General features: G+C 47.7%; 1 protein-coding gene across 11 annotated transcripts in view; it reads left to right on the top strand.

Annotated features, from left to right (window-relative positions):
- Positions 1 to 7045, top strand: part of Ebf3 (EBF transcription factor 3) — a 118628-nt gene extending 111583 nt beyond the window's left edge. For 2 of the 11 annotated variants that reach the window (XM_060381506.1, XM_021635086.2), the window contains exons 13-17: positions 157 to 334; positions 1430 to 1618; positions 2030 to 2227; positions 3192 to 3304; positions 4332 to 7045. In XM_060381506.1, the coding sequence (XP_060237489.1) occupies positions 157 to 334; positions 1430 to 1618; positions 2030 to 2227; positions 3192 to 3304; positions 4332 to 4349 (696 nt within the window). In that variant the 3' untranslated portion in view covers positions 4350 to 7045. The remainder of the gene's footprint in view (positions 1 to 156; positions 335 to 1429; positions 1619 to 2029; positions 2228 to 3191; positions 3305 to 4331) is intronic. The other 9 variants (XM_060381538.1, XM_021635084.2, XM_060381528.1 and 6 more) reach the window with 6 other exon arrangements.
- The last annotated feature ends 3559 nt before the right edge of the window (positions 7046 to 10604 follow it).

The following is a 10604-nucleotide window of genomic DNA, read 5'->3' as shown; positions in this document are numbered from 1 at the left end:
CTTTGACCATCTTCCTAAGGATTTTGTCATAATCTGGGCCATGCAATCATTGCTTGCCCCACCAAGAGGACAGGCCCACAAGCACACGGGATGTCGCCATCGGAAGCTGGCCTTGCATTACATTTTAGGCTTACACATGCATTGCTCTTGCTCCAGGAGATCATCCTGAAGAGAGCAGCTGACATCGCTGAGGCATTGTACAGCGTCCCCCGCAATCACAACCAGATCCCTGCCTTGGGCAACACTCCGGCACACACCGGCATGATGGGTGTGAACTCCTTCAGCAGCCAGCTAGCTGTTAACGTGTCAGAGACCTCACAAGCCAATGACCAAGGTAGGCCGCTGTGCCAGGTGGACCCTTCCCTGGCCCCCTTCCTGGGGTGGGTTGAGGCCGTAGTTACAGGTGGAGGTGTTGGGGCCCAGCTGGGGAGTGCTGGTCACATTCCATGCCCTTAGGCATGGCTGGTTCCTTCTTGCAGGGAAGAACTTGCCGCACATCTTCCAGGTGTACTGGGCAGAGAACACTCAGAGAACCCAGTCCTAGTGACAGTAGCTCCACCGGCTGCCACTCAGCTCCCTGGTATTGCTAGAAGTGTCCCTTAGCTTATTTGTAAGTGACTCTGTGTTCTTTGACAAGAGTGGGCAGAGCCATAGGGCAGCTATAACATAGGAAGCCAGGAGGAGCCTTCTTGGATGAGTCATGGGTGGTATTTGGGTTTTCTTCCTGGTCTGAATCCATGAAGAAAGATGTCCATTTCCCCCCATGGTGAACCTTATCCTGTAGAACAGTGACCAGGGCTGTGGAGGTCACAATTTGGTGTCCCTTGAGCTGGTTCTTTGAGCCCAGTTTAGCTCACGTCCTCCATGAGAACGACTCAGGCAGCCACGTCAGAGCCACCCACTGTACCACTGGCTTTGCTCCCAGTTATCCACACTCTGCAGCAGGCGAGGAGCTATGGCGTCTATCCCACCCCTGCTCACAGAGACAGCAGCTGTGAAAATGAAGACTCCCCCCACCCCCCGCCCCCAACAGTCTTTCCAGGGAAGTTATGGCCACAAACAAGCTCTCTTTGTCAGCCATGGCATTTGAAGGTCTGTTGAGGCTGAAAGTTCAGAGAGAGTGGGGTAACCGGTCAGGAATCCAAGCTGTTGATAATTGCTCCTAAAGCCGTATGTGGAAACAGCTGAAGGTTAGATCAAAGCATGCCTCGGCTGGCCGTTGAAGCCAACGTCAATGGAACAGGTCTCACCAGTGGTAGGGTTGGCGTGATACGATTATCCTAGCTGGCTAGGATCACCAGGGCGAGAGGAAGCATAAAGTCAAATAAAAATGTTGAATATATGATATAGATTCTCGGGGAAACTCCCCCCCCAAGTGTCTGTCACTGATAATAATGTTATTTTTGGCCGGGGGGGGGGATTTTAACAGTCGGCTACAGTCGCAATACAAGCAGCGTGTCCCCGCGAGGCTACGTCCCCAGCAGTACTCCCCAGCAGTCCAATTACAACACAGTCAGCACTAGCATGAATGGATATGGAAGTGGCGCCATGGCCAATCTAGGGGTCCCTGGCTCGCCTGGATTTCTTAATGGCTCCTCCGCTAACTCTCCCTACGGCAGTAAGTGTCTGTTTTTGTCACACGTCATCACGCAGATTCATATTCACTACAAAGTCGAGTGTGTGTATTGCTTGGATGTTCTGTGATGTGAGCTACTGGATAAAAGGAAGGGTGGCCCCAGAGGCTGGGCATCCAAACGACAACTACAAATTGACCCGATACAGCCCTCCCCCGACACCGCCATCTCCTTGGCCACCAAAAATAAAATCTAAACCACACGGGGCTGCTCAATTGGAAGAGAAAGCCCGGTCCCCGCCCCCAAAAGCGTTTGCCTGTTATCCAGAGTGGCCGAGCCGAAGCATGTCATGTCTTGTTTTGTGGCCCCTCCCCGTGCGAGGCGAGGCCCTCAGAGCTCTCGCTGTGGTGCTGCGCCACAGCCCGCGCGTGCTGACCGTGTTTGCTTTGTTGCAGTAGTGCCGTCCAGCCCCACCATGGCAGCCTCTTCGGTCACCCTCCCTTCAAACTGTAGCAGCACACACGGCATTTTCTCATTCTCACCTGCCAATGTCATCTCCGCAGTGAAACAGAAGAGCGCTTTTGCGCCCGTGGTCCGGCCCCAAGCCTCGCCTCCTCCTTCCTGCACCAGCGCCAACGGGAACGGACTGCAAGGTGAGGGCGGCACGGGTGGGTGCCCAGGCCCCGTGGCCCCTTCCCAAACCCCTCGCACGCCTGTGGCATTGCATGTGTCTCACTGGTCTGCATCCTCCTCCCTGCCCCACGGCTACATAAAGAAAGGCCTGGTCCTCCATCCCCAACGTCCGAGATTCTACCTCTAGGCTTTGTCCAGCCCATCCTTCCTAAGTATTGACCTTGAAGTAGCACTTCCATGCCCCAAGGGGTGGAGCCTCACTTGAGGAAGAAATAAGACTACAGGAGAGCAGAGCCCCCTTCAGCTGGGTACCCAGGTCTGGCCCTTCTCCATGCAGGGCATCCTGCCCTTAGTGCCTAGCTTGCAGGTTCCTTATTAAAGGGGCGTCGGAAACAGTCTCAGAAATGAATGGCAGGTCCCTGTGCCGTAGCAAGCCCATCCCAGACTGTGCCTGCTCCCCTTTGCCATGAGGCAGAGCCTTTATTTACAGCCTTCAGGACACTGAGTCTACATGGCTTTGCTCTCTCTCTTGGAAAGGGCTGAGCATCCCGACCCAAGGCAATTTGTGTGCCGTTACCGGGTGGCAGGGCTGTTTGTAGTTGGGAGTAAGTGGTCTCTCGCAGTTCAGAGGGGGAAGGGTTGGCCCGAGGGCATGAAAAGTACCACTTGGACACAGCTGTCCACAGCTGGGGCCATGTGGAGCAGGCACCAGGCACCCTTCCCAGCACTGAGGGCAGCTCGCGCTGCATGTGGCCTATGATGAATGTGGTGGTGAAGCCGTATGGGTGCCCCTAGGCCTTCGGGCTCACGTGTGACTCCCTGTGACACACGGGGCCATGCTTACTTGAAGTAAGTGGCCGTGATTCTGGCCTCTTGCAGGCACCTCCTTGGGTATGCGCTCCACTGGGTGAAGGTCAAACCCATTCTCCTTTAAACACATGAACCCATTCAACCAGTATTTACTGAGTGCCTACTATGTGCCAGGCTCTCTGCTGGGTGCCGAGGACGCAACCGTGGAGAAGACAAACTGGCCCTTTTGTGAAGTCGGTGGTATATTCCACTTTGATGAACTAATGCTCAAAAAAGGAACTGGAAAGGTATCAATGATTTGAACTCATTGTCTTCACAACACCTGTCAGTGCTGACGGGATGCCCGGGCCCTGGGTGCCGCCAGCCGGCCTCAGAGCTGTCCTTGGGCACCAGGCCAGCACTGCCTAGCAGGCAGGCAGTGAGGGCAGGTGTCTGTGGACATGCCCCAGCATCAAGGCCGACTAGGTGGTACCACATAAACGGTGTGTACACAGGGGCCTGCCAAACCATAAAGTTGTAACGGTGAGTCGGAGATAAATTAATATCGTTGAAATTAATGGACTGAGAAATTGAAGCGCACATCGCTACATGAACAAATGTATTAATATGTTATACATAAATTAATGAGAACAGTCATTCTGACAAAAATTAAACAACACCAGAGTTAAAAGATTTTAAATTACATTCGGACCGGGAGCTCACTCCGGAGCTGGCTGCACTTGGCGCTTCAGTGCCAAGCTTCTCTTACTCTGTGAAGAGAAAACGGCACCCCGAGGTGGCGTGGTGCCTCCACCACTCCATGGCCTTGAGATTCCAGAGCAGCTGGGCCGCGTGTGGCTTTGATCTGAGAGCCTGACTCACCCTTACGCTACAGAGCTGCTAGGAGGAGGTCAGAGCCTGGGCCCAAAGGCAGAGGGGGAAGCTGAGGCAAGTCTCCATTCCGCTTAGGAAAAGCAAGGCCTTCAAGCCACAGCCAGGCTGGTTCCTGACTTTCCAGAGAGTGGGCTCCCCGCTGCCCTGAACGAAATGTGGAGACATAGGCGGAGCAGAAGGCCGTGTTCCCTCTTGCAGAGAAGGCCTTTACAGAGGGCTGCAGCGCCAGAAAGGCCTGCAGGAATCATGCCACCACTGTGCCCTCACCCCAAGAAGTAGACTTCCCAACACACCACTGCCGCGAGCAAAGCTGGCTATAGCAAAGAGTTGAGCGAGTCTGGCTTCCCTGTGGTTCCCAGCACAGGAGGAGCAAGCTGGGCCCACGTGAGGGTGCGCGTGTGGGGTGGTCGGCATTAACTGCTATCTCCCTCTCTTTTGCAGCTATGTCTGGGCTGGTAGTCCCGCCCATGTGAGGGACTCTGTTTACCTTCACAGCACCCAGCATCCAAGGACGGACTTCAGGGGACACGTGTAGTGTGTTAAGACATGCTGATGGAAACAATGTCTTCAAAACTAAAAATCAGCAACAGTTGAATGCTTCAAAAGACATTTAAAGATTCTATTTAAACTGTTAAGAATCAACACGCGAACAAGCCTATTCCTTCATGAACAATTCCATTTTATTGACTGAACTTTTCTCATATTTTCACATTTCTCAGTCCTGAAGATTAAGGAAAACAAAGCGACGCCTATTTTGTATAAAGTTTCTGATTCCGTCTTGGCTGTCTAGTGCGCGCTATCTGTGTGGGGAGAAGCTTCGTGAGTATGCACCAGTTTGATGCCCATGCCACACTGAGGAAGAAAGCCTCGGAACATTTTTCTGTACTCATATTTAGATTCACAATGGTTGTGTATCTCTATAATGTGAAATATTTTTTTGTGGTGAAAAAAGGGGGCCAAGGAGGTATGAGCCATTAACTGGAACAGAGGAGGATATGACTAGGTGAATTTGGGGTGGCAGGGAGGGGGGAGGGATTATCATTGCTTAACTTCATCTTAATGAAATGAAACTTTGTAACTTATTGTAGTTAGAAATTGTAACTTTGATATCGAATCTCTTGCCTTCAACAAGCACACTGACAGAGAAAAAAAAATAATGCTACTGTCTGTTGGTTCCAATATTCTCCCACCTAGAGCTTCCTGTTAAAGCAAGTGCGATCGGCAACATTTTTTCAACTTTCGCGCACTGTAAACCTATTGCATTCTTAGGCTACTGTGAGGTCTATGTTTCTTGTACCTGAAATTGTCCTTTTGACTTCTAGACCCTTCTTCCCCGATGTGTTTTGTATGTGGTTATAAAATTGTAGACTTTTGTGATTTTGCCAAAGTTGTAGCTAAATATTTATACACTTGTCTTGAATTTTTTTCAGATCCACTTAAAATATTTAGAAAAACGAGTTTTATTCCTTATGTGTCTTATAGGGGATAAAATGCTCTTTCATGCGACACTTCCTTTCCCATTAACACTTGCAGTTGCTAAGGGACTTTATTTTGTAACATATCAATTATAAATATTGTATTTATCTTTGAAATTTTGTACATTGCTTTCCCCGCCTTCTTTTTTCACGTCTGTATTGGTGTTTGATCCTGCCCAGTGTTGTAACACAGGGAAAGAGCAGGCACCAAGAAATGTCTCTTTGATCTGTTTTGTTGAAATGAACCAATGTCCTTACATTTCATTTGTACCTAAACCATTTGCTATATTGTTTAGACTTTCCATCTCTTTTTTTTTATGTTGAGGAAAAGTCAAATTCATTGTTTATTTTTATATTATTTTTAAGTTATCTGAACAAATACTTTTGAAAAGAAAAGTTTGTTGTATAGTCAAAAGCAAACGGTGTCAGCGGCCGTGACAAATCCTAGTAGATTCTGTGCATGTGGAGCGGCCGTGAAGGGGCCACACCGTCTGGGGCTGTGTCCTTATTTTATTTTTTATTTTTTATTTGTTTTTTTGTAGAATGTAAAAAAAAAAAAAGTCATTTTAGCTGCCACCTATGACTTTGCCACATAGCTGAACTGTGTTTACTGGAAAAATTCAGAGGCCTAAAGTTTAAAATAAAATTTACTTCCGATGTTTTAATTACAAATGTTTGCCACATTAACTTCTCCGATGCCTTAAAAGTGGACTTCTTTGAAGAACTTCTGTGCTATTTTATCACAGGCTTATACCACAATTGTTACTATCTGAAGACTGATGATGAACACACACACACACACACACAAACACACACACACACACACACACACACACACACACACACACACACCAAAAGCACAAACCTCCGGTCCATCAGTCACTCCTTCCTGGGTCTGTCTGCTGCTTTCTGACCTCTCAGCTCACCTTGGAGTTAGAAAGGTGTCAGGGGGAGGGGACACTGCTGATTTGTAAGTTTTGATTTTAAACAGGACCTTTTTGTGGTCAGATCCAACAGCACTGTCTGTCCTTTTTTAAACTGGAAAGACCTCCTTCAGACCCTGTGCCTGCTAGTGCCAAACCCACTGTCAGACCAAGAGTCAGGATTCTTATTATTTTTCTTTTTCCTTCACACTCATTGCTCTTGCAGACAGCACATGCTTTGCAAACGGCAGCAGAAGTCATATTTAAAACCAAAAGGAGGGAATTAAAAAAAAAATAGGCACACACATACACAAAGAAAACAATGTATAGCTTGGAAAGTGTTCATTCAGGGGACTCAATAAAAGAAACAGAATGTCCCCCAGTGCTCAGTGGGTCGCGCTCTGGCTTTGTGACTCCTGACAGGGCTTAGCTACGTGAACAGCCTGAGAAGTCACTTTGGAACTAAATTGCCTCGATTTATTTTGTGTAAGTAAGGGTTTGACCTAAAAAAAAAAAAAAAGAACTCACGTGCACATTAGCAAGTACCCTCATGCCCACACCGGTTTGTGTTTTAGATGGACTAGTCCATGCCCTCATTGCTTCATTGTGTCAAAAACTGAGAGCTTCACTAAATGGTAGATTTTGCTGTCAGAGACCCTACAATAAGATTGTTTTATCTGTACATTTTTTCAGATATTTAACTGTATAAAATGTTCATTTTACACAATATTTAATTAAAGTATTTCTTGTCTGTGAATTTCACTTTTGGTAATTTTATCTGTTTTGACTATTAAAATGGCTGACAAATGAATTGGGGGTTTCATTTCCACATCCTGGGCTCCAGAGTTGGGGCTCACCGAGATCCAAATAATTTCAAAGAACCTTGCAGAGTTCTCAACCCACAATAAGCATTAGTTCCTGAGGTGGCGGTGACGCCACAGGTACCATCAGAATGCTCAATGTCCACACTCAGGCCTGAACTGTTTCTTTCACAACCACCTGGGTCACAGCAGCTCTGGAGTGTCCTGTAAGTGATCCTGAGGTTGTGGGGAGGCTTGGTAATGAGCTGACTTGGATGACTGGACAGTACCTGCTCTGGTTGCCCCAACATTCACTTGTCCCTACTATCTGCATCCCCACCCCCATGGCCCTCTTGGAGAGAACCAGGTCAGGGGAGCCCATTAGGGTGGTGAGCTGTGGGCAGAGTCCTTTATAGTACATGGGAGCCAGGCTGATGGGTTGGTGGAAAGTATGCCGGCACCGATCTGTGTCACTGTGGCACAAAGGTGGTTTGCACTGGCCGCTGGTGGCTGCACGTAGATGGAGATCAAGGCTGGGACTCCAGTGAGGTCAGCCGTGAGCACAGGTTCTAATTCACACAGCCCCTGCATGTCCTCCTTTCCCACTCTATTTCACTCAACACTTTCTCTCCTCAATGAAAGGCAGGCTTTACATGTTTTGGCTTGCAGTTCTGTCACACACTCACATAAGTGTGATCTAAATTAGTACTCACAAATGTCATCTTAATTACTTGTTCTGCTGAGCAAAACAGGAAACAATTATTCAAAACATAAAGAAACTTGTGAATACCTTTTCCTCCTGTCACTGCAGCTCCTTTGCGGCTGGCCTTAAAGAGACAGTAAAGGAAGAGTTTCCTATGGCACAAAGCCACTTCCGGCTTTCCCAAGTTACTGAGGCCAGGAAACATGTTTCCCAAAGGCCACCTCCTCCCTCAGAGCACAGGAACTCTGCTCAGGGTTTTGGAACCAGTGTGCCAGGTTGACTTGGGCAGAGAGAAGTTCAAATGCTTGGGTTTCAAACCAGAAGCAAGAACCAATTCTCTCTCTCTCTCAAAAAAAAAAAAAAAAAAAAAGAATCCTGAGTATTGTCAGGCCTCCCTTTAAGGTCTTTCAAGCTTTTAAAGATTATTCAAAGCACTTGAAATGGGCTTCAATCTAATGCCTCATTTCATTGCATTAAACAGCCTAGTTAATAAAGAATCGATATATTCAAAGGGCAAGGTTATCTTTTGTCTATAAGGGGTGGTGTCGTGCTGAACCTTTTATAGTTCAAATGCTGAAAAAGACCTCATGAAATCCATACTCATCAAGTGGGTCAACGAGAGCAATAAAGAGGCCCCTGAAAGGAAAGAAAGGCCGCTCTGCTTTAAAACAACTCCAGGCCTTATCTCCCCTGTTCGGAGCACCCAAAGAAGTCCTCAGAAAATGTCAATTTCTCATCAAGACAAGAGGCCACGATGATCATTTTCTCAGAGAATACATACAATTAGGAGAATTCAGAGAGGCACAGCGTTGATTCTTAGCTTATTCTGGCTCCAAGAGCTTGGAGCACCCTCCCTGCAGATAAAAAGGGCTGTTGATAACTGAAGTGTCAATATGCCGAAGAGCGAGTTTTGAATGTGAGTCCTTGTGCTTTGAGCCCGCCTGGGCCGATCCCAGGCCCTGATAACGACACAGCTGCCAGCAGACACCGCAGGCTGGCCCTCACAATTAATGCCATGAATAAATCACACAAAAGAGTTGAGATGCTTTATGCTGGGTGAGACAATCCCCTGTTTTACCCTTCAAGGATTCTTTTTATGTTGGAATAAGGTTGCTTTTAATGAAATTTAAACTCATCAGAGGAAATCAAAAACCTCCAATCAGATTACAAATTGATTTTTTGGTCATTTGTCATGTCCCAGCATAGAGCTGCAGGTTTCACAGGGAGCCAGTTGCCTATGTGGGTTGGGAGTACGGGTGGACCAGCTCCCAACCTCGGTGCCTCTATACCCTATTTCTGCCCTGGGGGCAAATGGAAGGAGAGGAGCTCCTTTGCGGAACAGAAGGGGACTATGAACCCCATGTACATGGTTCCCCTAGTCCCCACAAACTAAACGCCAAAGCAGAACTGGGATCAAGCAGTTCTGAATCCCTCCATCACTAAATAACCTCGGGGCAGGGCAAGTCATCCTTGGCGGGGGTCAGTGGCCCCTAAATCTGGTTTGACCTTAAAGTGGACAGCCTACATTTTCAAACTACCGATGGCTGGTTTGGGGTAGAGTGGTTTGTAGAACATCTTGTGAGTCACTCAGTGCCTCTAGGGTGTTCCGTGTGAGCTTGTGCTCCGTGCCTGGTGTGGGAAGCTGGAGGTTTGATCCCTAGCACAAAACAAAGAGAAAAAGCAAGGTTTGGTGACTTGCCTAGGGGCCAAGGCTTGGTGCCAAATGCAATCTCTTTGGCCTCCAAATCCTTTGCCTTTCACACTATCATAGATTTTGAACATCCTAAGGACCACAACCAATCCACCCATCATGGAGGTCTCTGTTCCATCCAGGCAATCTGATCAGACTGTAGGGGGAAGCTAGCAGATCCGTCCACACGCTAGAGGGCTCAGGAGGGTTTGTTTACTTCAATGTTACACATCCTTACTTCCAAAACTTAGGCTAGAGGCTCCTGTTCCCTGGAGCTTTGGTAGCACCGGCAGTGCATGAGGGCTAAGGCGGAAGAGAGCTGGCCACCCGATGCAGGTGCTGAAGGGAGATAGAGTTCAGGCCCCCCGACACCTCTCCAGAGGGACTGGGCAGCACAGGGTTAGCCTGGAAGCCACAACCAGAAAGGGCTCAGTATAAGTCAGCTTCTGTTAGTGCTGCAAGGCGGTGGAAGGAAAAAGGAAAATGGGAGTCACTGTGTCGGTGGTAGTATTTGAATGAGTTCCAACAGAGCTGAAGGTATTGAAAGCGCAAGAAACAAAAGGTATTAAGGGGCTGTTGTAGTACCACTAATAGCTACTATGGTGTACATCTTTTAGTGAAGCTGCGGTTGATCCTAAACAGCTGTATAACCAAATCACCATGCAGAAACTAGGATTTGTTTAGTTAACCTAGCACACAATGCTGGGCAATAGTTACTCCATCCTAAACCTCCAAACCCGCATAATTTCATTCCATTCAGATTCACCCATTATACTTGCTTTTAGTGATATCTTAGGTCTGGTTCATTTTTTCATGTTGTTCCAAGACCTCTCCTCCAGCCTCTGCTCTCTCTGCCTCTCTCCTCTTCCCATCCTACTCTTTCCTCTCCTCCCACTCTGAACCAGGATGCCCACCCTATCCTCTCCATTGCTCAACATAGTGGCTGGTTGTTTTAATTGACAAATTGGAGAACAAATGGTGGCATGTTTACACAAACTTGAGACAGGTGATGCTTAGAATAAGTATCACAGTGCAATGTCTGGATTGAAACCAGAGCGTGGGGGAGAGAAATCAGCATTTGAATGAACAAGGGTAAGGTGTATACATTTCAAAAGAACATTCT

This window comes from Meriones unguiculatus, chromosome 1 (assembly GCF_030254825.1).
Source record: "Meriones unguiculatus strain TT.TT164.6M chromosome 1, Bangor_MerUng_6.1, whole genome shotgun sequence".
Classification (NCBI taxonomy): domain Eukaryota; kingdom Metazoa; phylum Chordata; class Mammalia; order Rodentia; family Muridae; genus Meriones; species Meriones unguiculatus.
Note: the sequence above shows the minus strand (reverse complement) of the source record. Positions and strands in the feature narration are given on the sequence as shown.